The 26,514-nt window shown below is 47.6% G+C and overlaps 1 protein-coding gene across 2 annotated transcripts in view; it reads left to right on the top strand.

Annotated features, from left to right (window-relative positions):
- Galnt18 (polypeptide N-acetylgalactosaminyltransferase 18) overlaps positions 1-26,514 on the top strand; it is a 383,580-nt gene that overhangs the window by 197,060 nt on the left and 160,006 nt on the right. For both annotated transcript variants that reach the window (XM_045145464.1, XM_004650865.2), the window contains exon 3: positions 10,376-10,542. In XM_045145464.1, coding sequence (XP_045001399.1) covers positions 10,376-10,542 — 167 coding nt within the window. The remainder of the gene's footprint in view (positions 1-10,375; positions 10,543-26,514) is intronic.

The following is a 26,514-nucleotide window of genomic DNA, read 5'->3' as shown; positions in this document are numbered from 1 at the left end:
CCCCGCCAACATTTATAATCATTTGTTTTCATGATGGTGGCCAATCTGACAGGAGTGAGATGGAATCTCAATGTAGTTTTAATCTGCATTTCCCTGATGACTAGTGACGTAGAACATTTTTTTAGATGCTTATATGCCATTCGTATTTCTTCCTTTGAGAACTCTCTATTTAGCTCCCTAGCCCATTTTTTGATTGGCTTGTTTGATTCCTTATTATTTAACTTTTTGAGTTCTTTGTATATCCTAGATATTAATCCTCTATCAGATATATAGCTGGCGAAGATTTTTTCCCATTCTGTAGGTTGCCTCTTTGCTTTTTTCACTGTGTCCTTTGCGGTGCAAAATCTTTGTAATTTCATTAGGTCCCAGTGGTTAATCTGTGGTTTTATTGCCTGAGGAGTTGGGGTTGTATTCAGAAAGTCATTGCCCAGACCAATATGTTGAAGGGTTTCCCCTACTTTTTCCTCTAGCAGTTTCAAAGTTTCCGGTCTGATGTTAAGGTCTTTAATCCATTTGGACTTAATTCTTGTGCATGGTGAGAGAGAAGAATCTATTTTCATCCTTCTGCAGATATTTATCCAGTTTTCAAAACACCATTTCCTGAAGAGGCTGTCTCTTCTCCAATGAGTATTTTTGGCATTTTTATCGAATATCGGGTGGCTATTGCTACTTGGGCTTACATCTGGGTCCTCTATTCTGTTCCACTGATCTACATGTCTGTACCATGCTGTTTTTGTTACTATGGCTCTGTAGTATAGGTTAAAATCAGGTATGGTGATACCGCCAGCCTCTTTTTTGTTGCTCAGTATTATTTTAGATATTCGAGGTTTTTTGTGATTCCAAATGAATTTTTGGATTGTTTTTTCTATTTCCATGAAGAAAGCCTTTGGAATTTTGATAGGGATTGCATTAAACGTGTAGATTGCTTTAGGTAAGATTGCCATTTTCACGATATTGATTCTTCCAATCCAGGAACAAGGGATGTTCCACTTTCTAGTGTCTTCTGCAATTTCTCGCTTGAGTGTTTTAAAGTTCTCATTGTATAGATTCTTTACTTCCTTGGTTAGGTTTATTCCAAGGTATTTTATTTTTTTTGATGCAATTGTGAATGGGAGTGATTCTCTGATTTCATCCTCTGTGTGTTTGTTGTTAGCATATATGAAGGCTACTGATTTCTGTGTATTTATTTTGTATCCTGCTACATTGCTGTAGGTTTTGATCAGCTCTAACAGCTTGCTAGTAGACTCTTTAGGTTCCTTTATGTATAGAATCATGTCATCTGCAAATAATGATAACTTGATTTCTTCCTTTCCAATTTGTATCCCTTTTATGTGTGTCTCTTGCCTTATTGCTATGGCCAAGACTTCCAAAACTATATTAAATAGAAGTGGGGACAGTGGACACCCTTGTCTTGTTCCTGATTTTAGTGGAAAAGCTTCCAGTTTTTCCCCATTTAGTAATATGTTTGCTGTAGGCTTGTCATAAATAGCCTTTATTATATTGAGATATGTTCCTTCTATTCCCAGTCTCTGTAGGACTTTTATCATGAAGGGATGTTGGATTTTGTCAAATGCTTTCTCTGCGTCTAATGAGATGATCATGTGATTTTTGTCCTTCAACCCGTTTATGTAATGTATTACATTTATAGATTTGCGTATGTTGAACCATCCCTGCATCTCTGGGATAAAGCCTACTTGGTCAGGGTGAATGATTTTTTTGATATACTCTTGTATTCTGTTTGCCAATATTTTGTTGAGAATTTTTGCATCTATGTTCATGAGGGAGATTGGTCTGTAATTTTCTTTTTTTGTTCTATCTTTGCCTGGTTTTGGTATCAGGGTGATGCTGGCCTCATAGAAGGAGATTGGTAGAATTCCTTCTTTTTCTATTTCCTGGTAAAGCTTAAGAAGCAATGGGGTTAGCTCTTCCTTGAAGGTCGGGTAAAATTCAGCAGTGAATCCATCTGGGCCTGGGCTTTTTTTAGTTGGGAGATTATTGATAACTGTTCGGATCTCCATGTTTGTTATAGGTCTATTTAAGTGATTAATTTCATCTTGATTTAATTTAGGTAGGTCATATAAATCAAGGAAATCATCCATTTCTTTCAGATTTTCATACTTTGTGGAGTATATGCTTTTATAGTTTGTCCCTATGATTTTTTGAATTTCTGTGGAATCTGTTGTGATATTACCTTGTTCATCTCTGATTTTATTAATTTGTGTCTCTTCTCTCTTTCTTTTGGTCAGATTTGCTAACGGTTTATCAATCTTGTTTATCCTTTCAAACAACGCACTCTATGTTTTATTAATTCTTTGGATTTTTTTTGTTTCTATTTCATTAATTTCTGCCTTAATCTTTATTATTTCTTCCCGTCTACTGATTTTTGGTTTTCCTTGTTCTTCTTTTTCCAAGGCTTTAAGGTGAAGCATTATGTCATTTACTTGCGACCTTTCTAATTTCTTAATATGGGCACTTAAGGCTATAAATTTGCCTCTTAGAACTGCCTTCAGTGTGTCCCAGAGATTTTGGTATGTTGTGTTCTCATTATCGTTTGACTCTATAATTTGTTTGATTTCCTCATTGACCCATTCATCGTTTAGTAGTGTATTGTTTACTTTCCATGATTTTGTATATGCTCTATAGCCTTTTGTGCTACTGATTTGTAGTTTAATTCCATTGTGGTCAGATAGTATTCAAGGAATTATTTCAATTTTCCTGAATTTGTTAAGATTTGCTTTGTGTCCTAATATATGGTCTATTTTAGAGAATGTTCCATGTGCTGCTGAAAAGGATGTATATTCTGCAGCCTTTGGATGAAATGTCCTGTATATATCTATTAGGTCCATTCCTTCTATGACCTCATTTAATCCAGATGCCTCTCTGTTTTTTTTTTTTTTTCCCGGGATGACTTCTCAATGATGAGAGTGGGGTGTTGAAGTCACCCACCACTATTGTGTTTGGTGTTATCTGTGACCTAATAGTGTTTGTTTGATGAATTTGGGAGCCCCCATGTTAGGTGCATATATGTTTAGGATTGTAATGTCCTCCTGTTGGAGTGTGCCCTTAATCAATAAAAAGTGACCTTCCTTATCTTTCTTGACTAACGTTGGACTGAAGTCTACCTTGTCAGATATTAGGATAGCAACCCCTGCTTGTTTTCTAGGCCCATTTGCTTGAAACACCAACCTTTCACTCTAAGATAATGTCTATCCTTTGTAGAAAGGTGAATTTCTTGGAGACAACAAATTGTAGGATCCTGCTTTTTAACCCAGTCTGCAAACCTACATCTTGTGGTTGGGGCATTGAGGCTGTTGATATTAAGAGATATTATGGAAAGGTGTGTATTTATGTTTGCCTTTTTTTTTGTGTGGTTCCAGTTCTACCTTTGCTCTCTTGTATTAACTAGTATTTGAGTATTGCTTGTTTTTTCCAGGTTCCTTATATGTGTGCTTTTCCTTTTCTTCAGCATGGAGGATTCTATCAAGTATTTTCTGCAGAACTGGTTTTGTCTTCAAATACTCCTTTATCCTGCTTTTGTCATGGAATGTCCTTATTTCTCAATCTATTTGAATGGATAGTTTTGCAGGATAAAGTAACCTTGGTTGACATTTGTTATCTTTCAGAACTTGGAATATATCACTCCAAGCCCTTCTGGCTTTTAAAGTTTGTGTTGAATAATCTGCTGTAATCGTGATGGACTTGCCTATGTAGGTAACTTGATTTTTCTCTCTAACTGCTTTCAATATTTTTTCTTTGGTGTGTGTGTTTGGAAGTTTGATTATAATATGGCAAGGAGAGGTTCTTTCCAGGTTTTGTCTGGCTGGTGTTCTAAAGGCTTCCTGTATCTGCATTGGTGCCTCTTTCCCAATTTGGGGGAAATTTTTTTCTATGATTTTGTTGAAGATGCCTACTATGCCTTTGGAGTGGAATTCTTCTCCTTCTACTATGCCCTGAGTTCTTATATTTGATCTTTTCATAGTGTCCCAAATATCTTGAAATTCCCACTCATACTTTTCTATAAGTTTGTCTTTCTCTTTGTTGGACTGTATTAGATCAGCCACCTGGTCTTCTAGCTTAGATATCTGTCCTCTCCTTCATCCATTCTACTGGTGAGATTTTCTACAGACTTTTAAATTTCATTAACTGTGTTCTTCATTGCTAGTAATTCTGTCTGGTTTTTCTTTATTATTTCTATTTCCTTATTTATGTCTTGTATTGGCTTCTTTATTTCATTAAATTGGTGTCCTGCATCTACTTTGATATCCTCTTTGATTCCTTTGATTTGTTCTTTGACTTCTTTGAACATATTTACAATCATTCTTTTGAAATCTTTTCAGGCATTTCCTCTAACTCGCTCTCACTGGAGGTCATTTCTGATGCATTATTACTTTTAGGTGGATTTATATTGTCTTGCTTTTTTAGTGTTTCTTGAGTTATAACGTATATATTTTTGCATCTTGGATTAAGTTAATGCTTGTATTTTCTAGCTAGCTGGATATTCTTAGCTGTATCAATTGATCCCCTTGCCTGCAAAGCCTAACAACCCAAGTTTGATTTCCCTGATGATATATATCTTCAGGGTAGGAGTTTAAGTTGTTAGGTGTGGCTCTTAAGACTCTCAGAGTATCTGCAGCTGCTTCTGCTACTGGATCAGCCACTGCTGGGGCCAATGTTGCCAGTGCCGGAACCGCTGATGTTGCTGCGGGACTCTGCTCCTGCTTGCATCCCACTGTTATCTCAAGTTGGTGTGGCAGGGTTCCAGGTCCGCTGCTCTGTTCGCTGAGCTGGGCACAGGCGGTGGGGGAGGGGAGGGAGCCGCAGCTGCTCTGGTTCTCTCACTTCTCCACGTGTTCTTCTACCTCGTGATCTGCTCCTCCATTGCTCACTGCCGCTTTCTCTTCACATTTCCTGAGTTGCAGACAGCGCCGGTGCGAGGGGAAGCTCCCGCACCTGGCTTTTCCTGTGGCTAGAGACGAGTCTGGCGGCTTTCTGGTGCGCCGCCACCGCCGTGGTTGGCGGAGCTGCCGGGGCCGCTTTTGCCGGCCTGTGCGGGCTCTGGATGCTCTAGATCTCTTCTACTTCTCCACTGCCATTTCAATTTTCTATACACCTCACTTTTTAGTAAAAGTGTGTATTTTGCTGAGTTTTTTTGGTCTTTTCTCCCCCTAGGCTGCTTTGGCGTGGTACCTACACTGCCATCTTAACCAGAAGTTCAGGAAGGGTTTTTTAAAATTAATTATTTATTTTGTGTGTGTGTGTGTGTGTGTGGTATATGCACATGTATGTGCAGATGTGGCTCCCCATGCACATACAGGCCAGAGAGGAATGTCAGGTGTTCCCATCCATCACTCATCCACTTATTTCTTATCCCGTTCAACTTTCCAACCACCCTGACCCCTCTCAGCCAGGTGCAGAAATGCTAAAGGGTCGGGAGGATGTCATGTGATGGAGCAACTAGGAGTTCCTAAGGGGACCTGAGCAGCTGCCAAGAAAGAAGGGAGTAGAAGCATTCAAGGAAGTCAGGACGCTTGTCCTGGAGGGATCCCTTAATGCAGAGAAACAGAACTTATGCAGACTTGGAAGAATTGGGGCCAAAATTTTCGAAGGGAAAACAAGAGAACGAGAGCCAGCTGGTAGAAAGAACCTGGCTCATTCCCAGAGAAGAGGTTGGTAAAGAAAGGAAGCGTTCTGACTGGAGAGATGGCTCTGTAGTTAAAGATGCTTGCTTTATAAGCCTGACAACTGGGATCGACTCCCCAGTATCCACTTAAAGCCAGATGCACAAAATGAAACATGCATCTGGAGTTCATTTGCAGTGGCAAGAAGCCCTCGTACAACCTTTCTTTCTTTTCCTCTCTCTCTCTCTCTCCCAGAAAATAAATCTTTTTTTTCTTTATTTGAGAGAGAAAGAGATAGAAATAGGCAGGGAGAGAGAGAGAGAGAGAATGGGCAGGCCAGGGCCTCCAGCTACTCCAGCGAACAAACTCCAGATGCATGCATGCACTTGTGCATCTGGCTTCTGTAGACACTGGGGAATCAAACCGGGGTCCTTTGGCTTTGTAGTCAAGAACCACCACTAAGCCATCTCTCTGGCCCTAAATAGTTCTTTTTAGAAAAGAAAGGGTGTTCTGAGGTTGTTGGTGTGCATTCAAGGGGTAGGCTGCATGGAATGTAAACCTATTCATTTTATTTCATGCCACAGCATTTACTGACCATCTACTCTGTTCCAGGCCCAGTTTGAAGGTGGCATGCTTACATGGCCGCACGGCTGTCCCTGGATCCCAGGGAGCCGCATTCATCACAGCACAGGAACAAGACACTAAACTAGCATGAGTTCAATGCGATCCACTAGGTGCTCTGTTATGTACAAAGGAGTTTTCCTATAAGCATCGTATGTTCACAAGTCTTCCATATGAAAATAGTGATCAGCAGGGGTTAGCTTGTAAAACAAATACAACACTTCGATTCTGCTTGGAGAAAGACCATCAGGAGACTGGCTTACAAAGACTAGGCACTCAAACCATCACGGCCGTTACTGAGGAAACTTTAAATGGATTTCCTTGGAGCAGAGAGATTACCTAGAAACAGCCATGATGATGTGAGCTGCCAGTCCTCAGAATTAAATTAGTATTTATCTCCAAAAACAAAAAAGTCTGGGGAGGGGGTTTTCTGGGAAGACAGCTGAGTGGGTAAAGTGCTCGCTGCAATTACCTCCTTGTTGCTGGGACAAACACCCGACCAGACGCAGCTTAAGAGAGGAGAGGGTTTATTTCAGGCTGACAGATTCCAGAGGAAGCTTCATCATGGTGGAAGAAGTTGGCTCACCTCAGTGTACATCCACAACAGAGAGAAGCAAACACCAGCAAGCTCATCCTGCCTTACAACACACACCTTAGGGCTGAGCTCCAGATCTGCCCCCAGTGACACATCTCCTCCAGGGCTCCACCTGCTGAAGACCAAGTAGAAAGCTTACTCATGATCAAACATATGTAAGGCTATGAGGACGTCACATTCAAACCACCACACCTCCCAAGCATGAAGACCTGAGTTTGAGTCCCAGGACCCATGGAAAATGCTAGATGTGGCACTGTGTGACAATTAATCCCAGTGCTGGGGAGATGGAGATAGGAGGATCCCTAGAGCTCACTGGCGAGCCAGTCTAGAATAATTGGTGAGTTCTGTGCCAGTGGGGACCCTGTCTCAAAGAGAGGTGCATGGTGTTCCTGAGGATAGCACCTGAGGGCAGAGGTTGTCCTCTTGACTCCACATCTGCACATACCTGTGCCCACATACACATATCCATGCATGCACACATGTATGCAACACACACGTACATGCCAAAAAATAAAATCACCTGTGGATAACCTGGAGATGCAGAAGTGAGAGTCTGCAAGCTCAGTTTGTAGGAAACCCCTGAGTAACGCATAGCTGTCTCGGGCCACGGGCTGCAGTGCTATGGGGTTTGCTTGGCAGGGCAGCGAGCCTCTATTTGAATGTGTGCTGACCTCACGTTGGCAACTGTCCCTTGTACTTATGCGATTGTTTTGGTTGGGGTGCTTTTGAAGTAGGGTCTCACTCTAGCTCAGGCTGACCTGGAACATACTCTGTACCCCAGGCTGGGCTTGAACTCACAGAAATCCTCCTTCCCCAGTCTCTTCAGCTTCCTGAGTGCTAGGGTTAAAGGTGTGTGACACCACACCCGGTTCCTTGTACTTATATCGAAGAAGAATAAAAGCCATGTGCTAGTGGACCACGTATGGCATTATCTTTAGTATGCATTTAACAAGCAGTTTATATGGCAACATTTATCTCTGTTTCCATACTTAGGGAAAGCCCAGTGGCTAGTCCCACCATAGATAAGCACTAGCCACCAGAATCATTGCTATTATGAAACTTGTACTTAAAATAACAAAAGAAGAAGCAAGTTTTAGAAAAGATGTGATGAGATGAACAAATTGTTGTACTCTCTCTCTTTCTCCATCCTCTTCATCCTTTCATCGTGGTTAGGTAAGTATTCTCTCCTCTCTTGCCACAGTCTTGCCCCCTTAGCCCCATGACTTCCTTTAGCATGTCGCTTAAGATTCTGCCAAATATCTCCTCTTGATGGAGGGCTGGGGAACCTTGGAATAGCTACCTGGGCATGGTGCTGTCCTTACGCCCTGTGCCACTTCTCTCCAGGGCACTTACATGAAATTGTCCCCATGTTGACGTTTCCTTTGTCAAAGCGGAAGCCCGGTGAGGACAAGGTCTTCGTCTGTTTCCTGTTACACCCTCGGAGTCCGTGTCTGCACTCATACCCGCTGGGGGTTAAGAAGCTCAGTGCATCTACTTGTTCCATCAAATACAAGGATGAATGAGTTCTGTGTCAGTCTATTAACATGATGGCTTTATAAAAATGACAAGTGTGAAGCAGGTTGGGGAAAAGACTCGACACTTTCCCTTCCCCCAGCTCTCTTTGGTGAGATAAGAGAGAGAAAGAGAACTGGAAATAGAATGGGAGAAGTTTCTGTAAATTTCTGGTAACCATAGAGACTGCGATTTTAGTTTATTAATCTCCTGCTCTTAAGCAGGCTGGGGCCCCATGGTGATTTCTCCAAATTGCTCAGTCTGGTTCTCCTGCAGCCTCCCTCATTAAGAAGAGCAGGCCCGTTCCTATCCTGCAGCACTTTAATTATTATGAGCAGAAGTCCAGTGCTATTGCACTCATTATTGCATGTTCTAACCTGGCCAAGCCCCCCACTTTGGAACAATGGAACATGACCACCAGCCCTAAAACCCTGGAGCCTTCAGTACCAGGTGGTAGATATGGACAACCTTTTCTCCAAGCCCAAGGCTCTTTCCATTCAGTCAGCGACCTTGAAGATGGGGCCGGGTGCCTTCTGAGGCAGCATTTCATTTCAGCCAGGAAAAGGCAGCAGTGGCGGGGAAGGGGGTGAATTCCCCCTGGGAATCGTGCTCTTGTGGGATCTGATTTCAGCGTCGTGCGGTCTCTTCCTGTGCGGGGTGACACGCAGCCTTTGTGGGCTTGCTTCTACTCATTCAGGCACTGGCATCCACCGAGGAAGCTCGGGGCATTGGGCCAGTCAGGATCACCTTGTTCGTGGCCATTTCTTCCTCAGGGTGGGTCTCTGGTGCTGAAGTCAGAGTTGGAATTATTTTACCTTGCAGCCCACTTCTAGTGCAGCTGTTGGTGGGGGGCTTAGCCTCTTTGAGCCTCATTTATCCTGTGGCGGTGAATGAGTTAGAGCTTGGTCCTTCCAGCCCTCAGCTGGCGCTAGCCTCTCCTCAGATCTCTTGATGAACAGGCAGGGTACGCTCTGAAGTACAGAAGAGTGGGTGTAGCAGAGGCTGGTCACCTGAGATCTGGCCTCCCTTGGACGTTGCCAGTTGTAAACACCCGGCCTTCCCTTTGGCTTCATTGTCCATCCCGTTGGTTTGACAATGTGGATCCACCTTTCTTTAACCTGCCATTGGCAGGTCTGTTGAAAGCCCACAGGGGTCCTTTCACCAAGCCTGCGGCTCATGAAAACTTTGGCAACTGTAAAAGGTTCCTCAGTGCACAACGCACAACCAAACTTGATTGAACATCAAGTGCTCAAATGAACCTGCGGTGTTTCTGGTGGCATCCACTAGTGTTGCTTCCCGGATTTCACTGCAGACTTGCTTCAGGATAGAGGACACACACACACTTCTGCCCTGTTTATAACATCGGGCCAGGAAACACCAACACAGCTGCCTGGGCTCAGATTCAGACTGTGGAATACCATGAATTCACTGTCTACACAGGTTTCCTGCTCTTATAGAAACAGCGGTTTAATTATAGAAAATGAAGATTTTTTAATATTTTCCTACTGTCACTCATCAGCACATAAGTTGAGTATATTGTGTCTTAAGAACTCATCTCATTAGTATGCAAATTTGCTTTTATCTTTTTACATAAATAATAAAATGATATATATAGAGAGAGAGACAGAGAGAGAGATCAAAGAATTGTTTTAACATAAAGTCCTTTGTGACTTATTATCAATGTTTGTCTTGTGGAACTATTTTCAGTACCTATATATTAGAGGCTGCTTAAAATTTTTCTTGGGTGAAAAGGGGTTGTGGGTGAAAAATGCAGAAGAAAGCCTGTGCCAAGGGCTCAGTCCTGCCCCCTTCCCACACACCTGCGGGACAGAGCCACTTTCAGTAGTTGGCATTTCTGCGGCACACATGGGGCCTGTCTTCACCGCACCAAAGATGAGGCCCTGGGAAGAATCTGGACTCGGGCGGGAGGCCCAGCAAAGCTGGAGCAGGCTGTAGGGTGGGCCCCCACCTAGGGAAACTCCAGCTGAGCCGCCAGCAGATCCAAGAGCCTGGCCGTTCTTCTTTCCAGGTGCCGCAACCTCTCGTTCCCCGACAGCCTGCCCGAGATGAGCATCGTGTTCATCTTCGTCAACGAGGCGCTGTCGGTGCTGCTGCGCTCCATCCACTCGGCCCGGGAGCGCACGCCGCCCCACCTGCTCAAGGAGATCATCCTGGTGGACGACAACAGCAGCAATGGTGAGTGTTCGGAGAAGCCCCAGTACAGAGTTCTGTGTCCGGTCCTCATGTCTCAAGGCTCCCAGTAGCTGTTCCATCTCTGGGGTATCACCTGTGACACATTCATGCTGCTCACGGCTTGGGGAGTTCACGGGCGCCCCCCAGGAGCCTGATCCTCATTAGCTGACCTTTCTATCTCTCTCCTAATAATATGCTGGTACAATATGACAAGAAGGAGGAGTCAGACCTCCACCCCACCACACATACAGTGACTCCTTCCTGTGAAGCATCAGACTGCCTACCCCGAAGACTGTTTCTTGGTCTTGGTGGTGTTTTTATTTTAATATTTTTGTTTATTTTATTTATTTATTTGAGAGCGACAGACAGAGAGAGAAAGAGGCAGAGAGATAGAGAGAGAATGGGCACGCCAGGGCCTCCAGCCACTGCAAATGAACTCCAGATGTGTGCACCCCCTTATGCATCTGGATAACGTGGGTCCTGGGGAATCGAGCCTTGAACCGGGGTCCTTAGGTTTCACAGGCAAGCGCTTAACAGCTAAGCCATCTCTCCAGCCCTGGTGTTGTCTTATGGGTGGGAGTGTGGACGGTGTTGGTGGTGGGGATGGGCAGCAGATGTGAATCGGTGACAACAATATGGTTGCTGAGTGTATTTGCTGAGTTTGCGGGTTCCCTGTGTCTTATAGCTGCCCTTAGTCACAAGGCTGGAGATAGCCCCAAAGGCCTTGACAGATTCTTTTATTATTTATTTACTTGAGAGAGAAAGAGGTGGGGAGAGAGAGGATGGGCACACCAGGGCCTCCAACTGAGAGCTGAGAACAAACTCCAGACACATGCGCCACTTTATGCATCTGGCTCACATGGGTCCTGGAGAGAAATACCTGGGCCCTTTGGCCTTGCAAGCAAGCGCTGTAACTGCTGAGCCATCGCCTCAGCCCAGCTTCTTTCTTATGTCCTTTCAGCCACCACTTAGCCACCTCTGTCCCTTGGTGCATATTACATGTCCTCTACTTCCTTTCTCTCATGACCTCCGTTGTGTGACATTTCCCGGGGAGCGGTAAGCGAAAGTCTATTCACCACAGACAGGGCACTTATGATCAACCAAAGTAACCATTCCACCAGAGTGCAATTTAGTGAACCAAGGAGGTTGTTGGAGTTACCTACAGTAAGGTTGAAAGGTTCCATGCAGGAGCGTGGAAGACTCAAGGTCGCTGAAGAGCCAACCCCAGCCTGAGTTACACCTCAGGCCAGCTGCATCCCTCGAGCTCCCCGCCCAACTTACAGGCAGCCCAGCTGGTCAGCATCTCTCTCCCCAAGAAATTGTTCACTGCTTATATAACCTTCAGGAGGGGCCTTGTGGAGACTTGTGGGTTCCTTGCTTCCTGAGATTCATCAGCCTCTCTCCTCCCTCCCAGAGGGAACATTTGAATTCCCAGGCAATTGCTATACAACACTGTCCTAACTCTCCATACGTGGTGAGAGACCAGTGCGGTTGAGAAGACCATTTCTAGAGCTGTGCTCCCGATAATGCGCACGTTAAAAGAATCAACCGCTGGGCCGCTGGATCATCAGTCCCTGGGCTTGTGTTATCTTTTGAGCCTTGTCTAGCGAAAGTAGTAAATTTCCCAGTGAATCAATTGCTGTAATGAGATGGGCAATTTGTGATTTGTTATCAATTAAAGCTGAAACATATCAGATAATTGAAATGCATTTCATCTAAATAAGGGACTTTCCCCTTCATGCTGTCGTGGTGTGGCAAGAAGCTGGTGTCATCACGTAGGAGTAGAGCTGCCTGTGAGGGGATGTGAGCTCTCTCTGAAGGGCATCGCTCATGAATCACCTGCTGCGTTGTTCCACAGGCACAAAAGAAGGAAGAGGCATCAAGATATTAGCAAGTAGGCCGTCTCATTCTGACGGTTATGGCCTGTCCTGAGGGATATAGGCATGGACCCCGCTTTCATCCGTGCGTACCTCCCATCACCTTGTGGGAGACCTAGGGAAGGGACACTCCCTACTGGCCATGTGTTCATGCCTCCACGCCTCTGTGCCACCAAGGCCTCCTGACCCCTCACACCTTATATAAGGAAGCAAGGGGTGACAGGACCACCCTCCCAAGGATGAGGGCATTTCCAGGTCGAGGTGTCCGTCCCCAGGCTTCACTCTGCTGCATGACACATTCCAAAGTCAGAGAGGATGCGATAGTAGGAGGATGCTCTCCGGGAGCCTTTCATTGCTTCTCCATGAGGAAGACGTTTGTGGATGTCACTGATGCTGATACTGAGTTCAAGAACGTTTGAGCGAGGAAGTGAGTCAGCTGTGGAGGATTTCTCATGTGAATTTTAAAAGCTTTGGACGATTTTTTCTGAATGTCAAGCATGGTAACCATCAAAAGGGTTTGATTAAGCTGGGGAGATAGCTCAGGTGGGTAAAATGCTTATCACCTAGGCATGTGGGCCTGACTTCAGATCTCTGGTACCCACATACAAATGCCAGGCGTGGTGGTGCCTGCCTGTAACCTCCAGTGCTGGAGAGGTGGGGATGGAGATCTGCAGCACTTGCTGGCCGGATAGTCTAGGCAAATCAGTGAGCTCTAGCTTCAGTGAGAAAACTTGTTGAAAAAAATAATAATGTAGAGAGCAACTGTGGAAGACACCCAGATGTTGATCTCTGGCATCCACATACATGTGTGCACACATACAAACATACATGCACACACATCACCAAAGCATACACATGGAAAGGGGATTCAGTAAGAGAAAGGAGATCATCAGGATTGGGCTATGGGGAGATTTGGCCATGCTTTATAATCCTGACCAGGGCAGAGGCTTCTAGAAGAAGGGCTATGAATGAGGAGGCTATTGCAGAAGGACAGACTAAGAAGTTCACAACCTGGAGCCGCACAGTGTGTGACGACAGGAGGCAAGGCATAGGCCTGAGAGACATTATGAAGCAAGACTCTGTCGGAGCTGCCACGGGCAGAGGGACCAGTGGAGGTCAGGTCAGTGATGACTGCACGTTTCAAGCCAAGGATGGCTGACATTGTCCTTGAAAGGGAGGAGAGGAGCAGTACGTTGGCACAGGAGCTACTCATGGGTGACATATACACAGATACATTACTTGGAAGCTTTCAAAACCAAAGCCCTAAAGAGTTCAATTGTAGTGGTGGCTGCACCCAGTGACATGCATGATAAAGATGCCTCTGGCTTTCTGTGCACACCCATGTGACAACATGCAGGACTGGAGAGATTTGAACTCACTCCATGGCTTGGGGCAACATCAATGTCCTGATGTGGATATTGACCGTGATGTATAAGATGTTACTCTTGGGTTGGGGGATGTACCTTACTGGTGGAATGCCTACCTAGTATGCATGGCCCTAGGTTTGGGAGGAAAGAAGGAAGAGAGGGAGGTAGGGAGGGAGAAAGGAAGGAGAAAAGGAAGGAAGGTGAGAGGGAGAAATTAGGGGAGGAAAGGGAAAGGAAGTAGGGAAGGAAGGAGGGAAGGAAACCAGGAAGGAAGGAATGAGGGAGTAAAAAGAGAAGGGAAAGAAAAGGAAGTAGGGAAGTAAGCAGGGAGGGGTGAGGGAGGAAGGAATCAAGGAAAGTAAAGAGAGAGGGAGGGAGGAAGGAGCAATCGGAGAGGATGAGAGGACAGTCAGGAACCTTCATCTGTGTTCTGTATTTTTAATTGCTTCACAATATAATGCTAAAACAAGCAACCCAAAAGCTTTTCTAGGAGATTCTCCATGCTTAAGTTGAGGTGGAACCTGGACATAACCGTTTTAACAGAATCCTGATGGTCCACAGTTCTGGCTGAGAGTCCAGATGAAGGGGTCAGAGATGGCTTCCGCACTGGCCACGCTGCGTCCCCAGTGTGCGTGGGAGAGGTCGCTCTGAGCTGAAGTGAGACGTCATGGTTCCCAGGGTTCTCACTGGGGTGGAGAAGAGGTCATACCCCCCCCCCCCGGTGCTCAGTCTTAGCAACCTCCTCTGTGCAATGGGACTGCCATCGGCCCTTTCCTGCCTCATGTGGTGAACCAAGCCACGGACAGCCTGAGCCACACAGCAGGACTCAGGAGGAGAAAGTTTGAGGCCCTGATGTGAAGTCCCATATGAAGTGTGATGAAAGCCATAGACTGGGCAGACGGGTCCCCGGAGAGGACAAGGACTGAAAGGTGAAGCAAATATTGGGATCAGGTGCTCAGGACCCAGAAGGAGACAATAGACTAGGCGGACCAGAAGCCAACCCAGTCTCTGTGGACACCAAGCATTTCTGGAATGACAGAGCCACGCAATTGCCCAAACCCACAGTCAAGCGGATGACAGGGGACTGAGAAGAAACCCCTGTGCCTGCAAGAGCCGGGCCCCAGAGGCCTCAGTGAACGGCGGCAGCAATGAGAGGCTGAGGCTTGGAAGTGTTATTCAATGAGAAGCAGGCAGGGAGGGACAGTTTCAGGCAAGAACTGGGCTGATGTTGTTCCCAAAATAAAAATAAAAAATTTAACACATTGCCATCACCTATAGCAAGAAATAAATTTCCGCCTAACACCTGCTTATACCCATCCACAAACCGCGAGCCAGCAATTGAAACACAGCTTTTAGGAAAGCGTTACCCACCCTTACAATATCCAGAGCACTCTGCTGTTTCCTATTGTGTTATCTGCCGAGCTGTTCAGTTCTATCGTGTGTTGTTCCTGTTTCTCTTTGATAAAGACAGGTTGTTCTCTACACCCTAAACGCTCATCAGAAGCATCTGCAGAGTGGTTAAGAAATTTGGGGGTGGGCTGGAGAGATGGCTTAGTGGTTAAGTGCTTGCCTGTGAAGCCAAAGCACCGCAGTTCGAGGCTCGGTTCCCCAGGTCCCACATTAGCCAGATGCACAAGGGGGCGCACGCGTCTGGAGTTCGTTTGCAGAGGCTGGAAGCCCTGGCGCGCCCATTCTCTCTCTCTCCCTCTATCTGTCTTTCTCTCTGTGTCTGTCGCTCTCAAATAAGTAATTAATAATAAAAAAATTAAAAAAAAAAAAGAAACTTGGGGGTCCAGGAGGGAGCTCGTGGGTCCTTTGAGGTGGAACCATGGAGCAGGGTTTCGGCAAGAAGGAGGAGAAGGCGGATCGGGGGCATGGAGAACAGGGTGCTTTTGCAAACAAAGAGTCTTTCTGTCTCCCACTCCAGAGGGACAGATGGTGGACAGGGAGACAGCAGGAGGCAACAGAGGCCTCTGGGGTTGGGGGGTGCACAGTAGCAGGTTCAGCCCCATAACCCTGTGGTCCTGGCTAGAGCATCCCTCTGTGAGGTAAGACATGAAGGCGACCCTTGGGGGTCTGTGTTTGAGACCAGTTGAAGAGACCAGAGGGGGCGCTCTGAGGACAGACCCCACCGTGGGTCTGGGGACCCTTCTGACCAGCTCAGCCCGTCCTGGAGGGCATCTGTCTACTTGGTGGCTTCCATCTGGGGAGCTGCTCCAGTCAGGCATCATGCCACTAACGCACCGGGCCAACTTGGCTCAGATACCCTAACACTGCTTGAGTGTGACACGTCACATCTAGCCCCTGACATAGGCACAGAACAGGCATGGAAAGGGACAAGTCTCTTTCTCTGACACTTCCTAGTTTCCTTAGGTCCCATGTGGAGACCTTCAGCCCCGCCTGTCTGACAAAGGAATCCCTTAGGATAACAGGGGGTCGCCAGCCCGGAGTGAAGGCTCTATGTCAGCGGCAGGGTGCTCAGGGGTCTCTAAAGGGCAAGGTAAAATGACAATGATTTCAAAACAAAACAGACAGATCCCTGCTGCAGACTGAGGTAATGCAGCCGTTGTGTCAAGGCAGCTACTTGGTGGGAAGAGCACAGGACTTGGCATGTGGCCTATTTTACAGTTCTAGCTCTTTCTAGCTCTCTCTCTGCCAGTACGCTCTTCACCTATGTGAACCCTGTTATCCTTATCTATAAAAATGAGATGTTTAATTCTTACCTCCGGAACTGTTCGGAGGCTTGACTGAGATAAGGCATGATGAAAGGGGAAGGCCGGTGTTTAAAATTCTGAATTAAGTGGCGAGGCTCCGTGGGAATGGCGCTGTGGCCGAGTGGAGCCCTCCCTTGCAGCTTCCCACGGCTCGCTCCTTCCCGCCTCACCGCCCTGCCGCAGCCTGGGCGCCCTCGTGCGGATGGACCACCGTGGGGCAGACAGCCAATGCTTTCTCCATCTAAGCCTCTGCCTTCCGGACCGTGAGTGCTCTCCGAGCCCGGGCTCTGCCAGTGGTCCTGGGGAGGAGTCCCAGTGTCCCTTCTCAGCCTCCCAAGCTACTTCGTCCACTGGTTCTGGCTCCCACGTAGGACACTGTCACCACAGTTTATTTAGATCTTACAAAGGCGTGGGGGAGGGAGAAAATTGGGAAGTAAGGGATGATAAAGTGGGGAGAAGAGAGGTGCACCATGTGGAGCCCAAAAGCCACATGTGCGCATCTAAGAAGGATCAAAAGTGAAGACAGTCATAAAAAGAAAAAAGCGTCTCTTCCCACCCCGGCATGGTTGCTGGGGTGGGATTGTGCTCTTACCTGTCCAAAGGCCCCCCCAAAAAAAACTGTTGTCGTGCCAGCTCCGGAGAGAGAGGAAAGTGGCCCACTCTCTCCATGGATTGGGGGGGCATAGGATTTGTGCCACCTCACCCGGACATACCTACACCAGGTGTCCCAATCAGCGTGGGCCTGGAGGAGAAATGCACCCATACCCAGGCAGGATGTGCACTTGGGAGAAACACTAAACCTTAAAGACTAACACAGGTGGGCATGTTGAGATAGGCATGGTGAGGGTGTGGCATCCTAAGGCCCCTCCCTTTAAGGGCCTCCCTGGTCCAGCGTAATTAATCTGATTGCCTACCCTGGCACCCAACCCCCAGAATCACTTTGCTTTTAACTTTTACCATTCATTCATTCATTTGCTCATTCCTTCATTTGGCCCCTCAGCAGATGTTCATTTCACTTTGTGAGCCTTTTTACACCCTACAGGTACTCTGAAAATGTGACCCTTTCACCAATAAGCTGTTCAGGTGGCATCCTGCCCCACAGTTCAACCACCCCCACTTCCAACAACAACAAAATGCCTTTTTTTGTTTGCTTGTTTGTTTGTTTTCTGTACTCAGTTTCTGTTTCCTCTAGGGATTTCCAACTTTAAAGAAACATAAAAATAATACATCCTTCTTTTCTGCCACCTTAAATTTCAGAATTAATCTGATTATTGGAGCTAAGCACGTCAAAGAAAATATAATGACAACTCTTTAGTTAAGAATCTGGGTGGCCGGTAGCTTAGGCTTCGACTTGCTTAGCCTGATGCATTCTTCCCTGTCTTTGCTCTCTGCTGCCGTTTCCACGTAGGAAAGGGCGCCTCTGGCCCGTCTTGGCCTTGATGGCTGAAGTGGCATTATCCCACTCCCAGTCATGACCTCTCTTGTCCACGGATCTGCTCTTCACGCTGGCCATGTTTGCACAAAGCCTTTCATGTTTGTTGCCGGAGAAAGCATAGAACTAGGTAGACCTCAAGGGACAGGCAGAACTGCGTGTCAAAGTGGCAAGGGGACAGACAGACCACTTTCAGGATCCAAGATCAGTGGTATCAAATTTGTGCTGCCTATATTGGTTACTTCTCTTATTGCTATGACAAAATGCCTGACTGGATCATATTAAGGAAGGAAGGATCTATTTAGTGTCATGATGTGAGAGGACGTCATGGTGGTGTGTGTGCGTGTGAGGTGTGGTCTGTCATGGTGGCCTGTGTGCACATTAGGTGTGGTCTGTCATGGTGGCCTGTGTGCACGTCACATGAGGGGTGGTCTGTCATGGTGGCCTATGTGTGCATGAGGTGTGGTCTGCCGTGGTGTCGTGTGTGTATGTATGTGTGAGGTTTGGTCTGTCATGGTGGCCTGTGTGCTTGTGAGGTGTGGTCTGTCATGGTGCCATGTGTGTGCATGAGGTGTGGTCTGTCATGGTGGCCTGTGTGTACATGAGGTGTGGTCTGTCGTGGTAGCGTGTGTGTGTGTGAGGCAGCCGACCACGTGGCACCCACCATCAGGAAGCGGGAAGATGGATGCTGGCGCTCATCTTGCTGTCTTCCCTCTCTTTAGTCCATATCTCCAGCCCATGGGGTGGCCTGGCCCCCGTTCAGGCTAGGTCTTACCTCCTCAGTTAAGTCTTTTTGGAAACCCCAACATGGCACATGTAGAGGCGTGTTTCCATGGTGACTCTAAATCTTATGAGGTTGACAGTGAAGATTAATAGCTTTCTGGGGGAAGCTGAGGATCTACAAAGGGTGGAAACCTGCACATTCACAGACTAGGCAGCAGAGCCAAGCCAGAACCTGAGTCTTCCTGCCTGGCCTCCGTTCCTTGTTCCTCCCAGTGTGGCCTCCGCTCCGCCTCTCCCTTCAGTTCACTCCTTGTCTGCATTCTGGGAGAGCATGGTGGTCTATGGCCAGGCATCTCTGGCCCAGGTTTCAGCAGTTTCTGAGCATGTTACATGTTCGGCTCTGCTGTGAGTAAGAAAGCCCCCTCTCTTGACTTAGCTCCAAGCCTCGCAGGTCAGAAGCAGAGTTGCTGCTTGAAGAGAGTCTTCCATCCCATGCACACCCTCCCCAGGCTGGACTCAGGGTGAGTCAGTGCTCCCACGGGCGCTGGGCTGTCGCCCACCACAGTGTGTTTGAGCTAAGTGTGAGTCACAGTGTCATTTAGCATCGACCAGCCAAGGCCAGAGCAGCTCAGTTCTGCTCATCTTGGCATCTAGCTGGTAGCAATCATTCAACCACTTTTGTGGACAAAAGAATAGTTAACCCCTCTCCCCCAGAAGAGGTTAGCAAAAGAAGAGGGTCTGGGGTCCCATAGCCAGGAAGGATGGAGCTGTAAACCCACAGTCACTTGTCCTGTACCCTCCACCTTCCTACCGTGCAGCTGGGAGCCTGACGGAAGTGTGGACGTGGGCTCCCTCCCCGCTGATTATTCTCATCCTGGCCTGCCCAGTACTTCTGGAAGGGAGCAGACCAGAGTCACGCACCCAAACATGGAAGGTCTGTGTCCTGAAGATTCAACATGGAATAGACACTTTGCCTCCATTCCCCTTATGGGTACCAGGATGACTGGAAATCCTCTTCATTGTGGGAGCAGAAGGCACGCTTGGCTAGGAAGAGTGCCCAGGCTGATCTCTAGGTGCCCGCATTAACCCCCATCCAGTTACTCTTTATGGACAGGGCTGGCATTTTACCACGACCGAAACACACACACGAATGCACACTCTCATCCAGTCTGAGCCTCAGCTTGAGTGACCTCCAGCGTCCCCAGGCAGAGTACTTCTCACACACCCTCACCTGCTTGCGCACTTCTCCATACCCGAGCCATTTAAGTTCTGCACATGAATTAATCAGTGCCCACTGACAGTGCTAAGATCTATGGCCAGTGTCACTTTATGTACCCAGAAAGCCATCTCAGAGAAGTGAACCAGCTTTTCCAAAGCCACACTATGGTGAGCTTAGGCCCTTGGCCATTAAACAGGCTGATTCTAATACGCCATAGGCCTCTGACTGTGAAAGATTTATTTGACCTTTGTCCTGGATTCTTCTTTTGAATTTAAAATTATTTTTTTTTAATTCTTTTTTTTAAAATTAATTAATTTATTTATTTGAGAGCGACAGACACAGACACAGAGAGAAAGACAGATACAGAGAGAGAGAGAGAGAATGGGCGCGCCAGGGCTTCCAGCCTCTGCAAACAAACTCCAGACACGTGCGCCCCCTTGTGCATCTGGCTAACATGGGTCCTGGGGAATTGAGCCTCGAACCAGGGTCCTTAGGCTTCACAGGCAAGCACTTAACCGCTAAGCCATCTCTCCAGCCCTTGAATTTAAAATTATTTCATTTATTTCTTTGTAAGCAGAGATAGGGAAGAGACAGACCAAGAGAACGGGTGCGCCAGGGCCTCTAGCAAATGAGAACTCCAGATGCATGCGCCACTTTGTGCATTTGGCTCACGTGGGAACTGGGGTATTGAACCCAGATTATTAGACTTTGCAGGCAAGAGCCTTAACTGCTGAGCCATCTCTCCAGCCCTATCCTCTTTCTTTATCTCTGTCCCCTCTGGAGGGAGCCGTCCTGGGCATCAGGGCCAGGAAAGGAGGAGAAAAACAAGGGAGAAGGTCAGGGAGGGGCTGTCTCCTCTGCTACAGCTCTGGCCCTGGGGGTCAGCGTGGAGAGATGGGTGGCATAGATGCTTCTAGACTCACTGAAGGTCATGCCATAGGTCATCCTGTTAGAGGGAGGCTGCTTCCTGTTCCCTTTGAAATAGAGAGGAATTGGCATATCTGTGTGTGTATGTATGCACATATATGTGCATTTGCATGATTGTGTGTATGAAGTCATGTGTGTGTGTTCATGTGCATGCTTATGCATGTATATGTGTGAATGCACTTTTGTTTGCATGAGGACATGTGTGTGTGTGTGTATAATTGTGCAATCATGAGCAACAGTTTTTACAGGTCCCCACTAATAGTAAATTGAGCCTTTCCACCACCCACCACTACCTGGAGCCCTCCTCCAAACCTCAGATGAATGACAAGGAATTGTGGAACTGTGTGAATCACTGTTGCTTTTCATTGTTTGTACGAAATTCTCGGCATAGGGATGAAATAGAAGCAGAGCTCCCCGGCTGCTGGCTGCCAGCTGTTGAGGTCCCCTCCACTCCCTGTGAAAACCCTCATCATCCCTTGGCCCAGCGCCTGCCTAATCATTGTTTAATGTTTTGAAGATGCTGTCCTACACCAGAGATACTCATTCCAGGCTGTAAAACTACCAACAGCTTTGCATGCAGCTGGAATCATTGCAAAAAATTTTTTTTTAAAAACAGTGGAAAAGAATAGTCTGACAGTATTGTGCTTTATGGAGCTTAGAGAATCCCGTACAGCGAATCGAATTACAACTGGGATTCAGACGGCTTAAAGGTGTTTACACAGCCAGGCATGTAGGCTGTCAGGCACAGCCGTCCCTGGCCTGCTGAGCCTGAGATGTCTCGTCACTGCTCACCCTTGTCCTTTGACCAGTTGATCAAGTTGACCCATGCAGGAGACTGGCAGTGGGCACCGAGTAAGTTGGAGGCTCGTGTGGCACAGTGTCCTGGAAGAGCCCTGGCTGTGCTTACGCACTCCTCAGTGGCATTACTGCCACACGCCACGTTGTTCATTGCCAGCTTTGTGGGTCACTCCTGGACCCAGCCACGGCTCCATGTCCTCTGGGGCCGTCCAGCCTGCACTCCCAAGTTACTCCCCTCGTATGGCTCTTGCCTCTAGCTGCTGTAGGCAGCAAAGGCCTGTGTCCCCCTGCTGACTCTGGCCTCAGCTTCATGCCTGGACCCTGCTTATGGTCAGTGTTGCTGGGATGGGCAGGAACCACATGTGCAGCTCTGATAGAGTCAACCGTGTCTTTGTCGGAGAACCTATCTCAGGACTGCCCCATGTGCTTCCCTGGCACACAGGGAGGGGTCCCTTTCCACTCTCTAAACTTAAATTCCCCTTTGCTGAATCTCTCAGAAGTGCCTCTTGATTTCGTTGCGTTTTCCTTTTAACACACTTCAGAGTGCCATGTGCCAGGCGCCCAGCGGCTTTGAACTTGGCAGAGGCAAGTGGCAGCCTCTCCTTGGAGGGCGAGGTCTGTTCTACAGGCTGAGGCGAGGTGTCCATACCGACTGGCCTGCAGATCCCAGCCTCACTTAACTTCTCTGAGTTGGCTCTGTGCTCGGTCTTCTGCCTGCATTCACCACCAAACTACAGTTTCCAGCCAGACTGACCTTGCTCCAACATCCTCTCAGCCCCTAGTGGGACCCTGACCAACTCTGTTTCCTGACTCGACAGCCTGGGGCCCTGCTCCCACGGTCTGATCTCCCTGTCCTTCTGCTCGTACCCATGAAGGGGACCACCCTTATTACTCATGCCAGGGTAGGTAGAACCTGGGTCTCTGTAGAGCAGCCCTGAGCTCAGTCAGCGTCTCCATCTCAAACCCCATACATTTCCAGTATCTTCTCTGTCCTCACCAGCCACTGTCCCGGCACATCACACCAGCCTGCCTGCTAGAGTCAGTGTGGGGAACTCATTACCCTCTTGAGCCCCAGAACCCCTGGAAATGCAGGGAGCGGCGGCAAGCACCGGAAATCAACAGAGCTTGGAAGGTGGAGATGGGCGCATCCCCGTGAGGAGCTGGCTGGTGAGACTAGTCGATAGTGAGCTGTAAGTTCAGCAAGAGATGCTATTTCAAGCAGCAAGGTGGAGAGTGATTGAGGAGGACTCTGGCCTCCACATGCACGTACACACATGTACACATGTACCCACCGACTCATCCCACAAACACACACACACGTGCATATACACATGCACTCACACTACATACATGTGCAAAGAAAAAGGCAACTGCTTAGGGAATTGGCGCACTCCATCATAGCATACTTCCCTGACCAAGAACGTACTTCGTCCTGGACTGAGTCCCTGTGAGCAATCAAGATGGCTCTGGCCACTTTGTTTACACACTCACCACAGTGACCAGTTTTTGCTTATCAAAGCTAGCATGAATCAGAAACAAAAAGACACTACTGGGCTGGGGAAATAGCTTAGCGATTAAGGTGCTTGCCTGAGAAGCCTAAGGACGCTGGTTCAGTTCCCCAGAACCCACATAAGCCAGATGCACAGGGCCGCATGCGTCTGGAGGTCATTTGCAGTGGCTGGAGGCCCTGGGGTGCCCATTCTCTCTGTGTGTCTTTTCTTTCTCTTAAATAAATAAATAAGTAAACTATTTTTTTATTAAAAGGCAGTACTCTTCTGGTCAGCTAGGTGACCATCTGGTGAGCATCTAGGTCGGGGGGAGGGCGGATTCCCAGAACAGGAGTGTGGGGGTGCTCAGCAGAGCCTGCAGGTCAGGGGCCCTACTGCTAGGCAGCTGCCTGGAAAAGGCCAGGGGACACTGCTGGATGCTGTCCACTCCTACCCCAGGTTGGGGGGACACTGCTGGAACCTGCCGTGCAGCCCTAGGAAAGGGCATCTAACTCACAGCCCACGTAGCAGCTTGCATAGACAAACTCAGGTGCTGGCAATAGAACAAGGGGCTGCTGGACACCCCATGAGCCGGGGGTTCTCCCCTGCTTTCCCCACGTCTTGAAACAGCTCCAAGCCCAACCAGACACTTCCTACTTCCAGTGATTTGAATGTGTCTCCCAAGGTCACTTGGTAGAAACCTAATCCTGAATGCCTTAGTGTTACAAGCTGCCACCACCAAGAGGTGATGAGGCCACAGGGCTCCATAAGGATTGATGCTGCTCTGGGAGTGGGTGCATTATCACAGGCTTCTAGTAAGAGCAAGAGTTTGGGCCCTGCATTAGCCAGCTCTCTGTTACTGTGATAGAACATCTGAAATTAACTTATAAAGAAGAAAATTTAGCCAGACATGGTAGCATGTGCCACCCAGCACTTGGGAGGTGGAGGTGGGAGAGGATCTGTGAGTTTGAGGTCAGCCTAGGCCACATAGTGAGTTCAAGGCTATCCTGTTCCACATAGCAAGACTCTGTTCAAGGGAAGAAAGAAGAAGGGACGAGGCGAGAGAGAGAGGAGGCAGAGGAGGAAAAGGAATATTTTGATTCAATCGTGGAGGTCTCTGGCCATGCCTGGCTGGAGATTCTGCTTTGAACCTTTGATGGGTCGCACATCACCATGAGGGATATACAGCGTAGTGCTGCAAACATTGTGGTTAGGATATAAAACTCAGGAAGACGAAGGGGACCAGGGCCCCACGAATCCCTTTAACAGCATGCTTTCCAACATTTTCAGTACCAGGGATGGGATACCTTCCAGTGAGTTGTTGGCCAGGGAGGTCCCTGATGCCCCCCAAACATTATAGGCCATTGTCAAGGCCCTTGGTTTCCCACCAGAAATAGATGGTAAGTCTCTATCACTGAAGACTCCACATACTTGGGCTGCAAGGTCACTGAGAAATCCTGCAGGAGCTGAGCTGAAAATCTCCTCTGTGTAGAACAGCTGACAGAAAGCTGGAAAAAGCCACACTGCATGCAGTTCAATGGGAGAGAGAGAAATCACCAGTGAAGATACTCAACAGTGGACACTGTAAGCCTTATATTTTGCCAGCCAGGCCCAATGAGCCAACGGGTGCAATAGTGGCACATCTGTTATGGGGGAAACCAACTGCCCTCTAACTTGACTGGAAGCCAGCTCCATGGGAGGGAATACATCCCTGATACTGAAAACCTACAATAGGGGTAGTTATGAGCCCTAGGGGACTAACGACCTCCCTGCCACTAGGTCCTACCCAGTAAAGTTTCTCATGTCCCAGTAGTACACATGGATCTTTGGAAGTCTAAGCCATAGCAGTTAGGTCTCACCTCCCCTTGCCGTACTTGCAGCAAAAAAAAAAAGTCCCCCCATATTGGCACCTTAGTCTCTCAAACCCTGAACCCAATACAATTCCATTCATTGTAAGTTACCAAGACTCATGCATTTTGTTCTTGTGTTAGAAATGAGATGATAGACATTATGGGTACCTCTGGAGTATGGGATGTCTGCTAGAAGAACTGATTGCTGGGAAGACTACTGCAAGCCATGCAGTGACCTGGGTGGTGTCCAGGAGCCCAAAGGTCTGTGCGCCCAGCAAAAGAAGAGGAGTGTGGACAAGCCTTGGTTCTTGCACCTTCTTCAGGGGCCGCCATTCCTTCTTTTTTTTTTTTTTAAAGAAATACAGTTTTTATTTATTTATTTGAGAGAGAGAGAGAATGGGCACACCAGGGCCTCCAGCCACTGCAAATGAACTCCAGATGCATGCACTATCTTGTGCATCTGGCTTACATGGGTTCTGGGGAGTTGAACTTGTGTCCTTTGGCTTTGCAGGCATGCACCTTAACCACTAAGCCATCTCTCCAGCCCCATTCCTTCTTTTTAAAACATTTTATTTATTTATTTCTATTGACAACTTCTATAATCCCATGGACATTCCCTTCCTCCCCCCCCCCCCCACTTTCCCCTTTGGAACTCCACTCTCCATCATATTCCCTCCCCATCTCAATCAGTCTCTCTTTTATTTTGATGTCATCATCCTTTCCTCCTGTTATGATGGTCTTGTGTAGGTAGTGTCAGGCACTGTAAGGTCATGGATATCCATGCCATTTTGTGTCTGGAGGAGCACGTTGTAAGGAGTCCTACCCTTCCTTTGGCTCTTACATTCTTTCTGCCACCTTTTCTGAATGGACCCTGAGCCTTGGAAGGTGTGATAGAGATATTGCAGTGCTGAGCCCCCCCTCCGTCATTTCTTCTCGGTACCATAATGCCTTCTGAGTCATCCCAAGGTCACTGCCATCTGAAAAGAGAAGGTTCTGTAATCAAAAGTGAGAGTATCATTAATATATGGGTATGAACATTAAGAGAAGTGCTTGCTGGGCAGTTTGGTGAGCATAGTATATACATTTAGCCAGACACCAGCAGACGTTAGACCCCTAGGGCTCATAACTACCCCTGTTGTAGGTTTTCAGTATTAGGGATGTATTCCCTCCCATGGAGCTGGCTTCCAGTCAAGTTAGAGGGCAGTTGGTTTCCCCCATAACAGATGTGCCACTATTGCACCCATTGGCTCATTGGGCCTGGCTGGCAAAATATAAGGCTTGCAGTGTCCACTGTTGAGTATCTTCACTGGTGATTTCTCTCTCTCCCATTGAACTGCATGCAGTGTGGCTTTTTCCAGCTTTCTGTCAGCTGTTCTACATGGAGGAGGTTTTCAGCTCAGCTCCTGCAGGATTTCTCAGTGACCTTGCAGCCCAAGTATGTGGAGTCTTCAGCAATAGGGTCTTACCATCTATTCCTGGTGGGAAACCAAGGGCCTTGACAATGGCCTATAATGTTTTGGGGGCATCAGGGACCTCCCTGGCCAACAACTCACTGGAAGGTATCCCATCCCTGGTACTGAA

This window comes from Jaculus jaculus, chromosome 3 (assembly GCF_020740685.1).
Source record: "Jaculus jaculus isolate mJacJac1 chromosome 3, mJacJac1.mat.Y.cur, whole genome shotgun sequence".
Lineage (NCBI taxonomy): Eukaryota > Metazoa > Chordata > Mammalia > Rodentia > Dipodidae > Jaculus > Jaculus jaculus.
The sequence above is the reverse complement of the archived record's forward strand: the minus strand, read 5'-3'. Positions and strand labels throughout refer to the sequence as shown.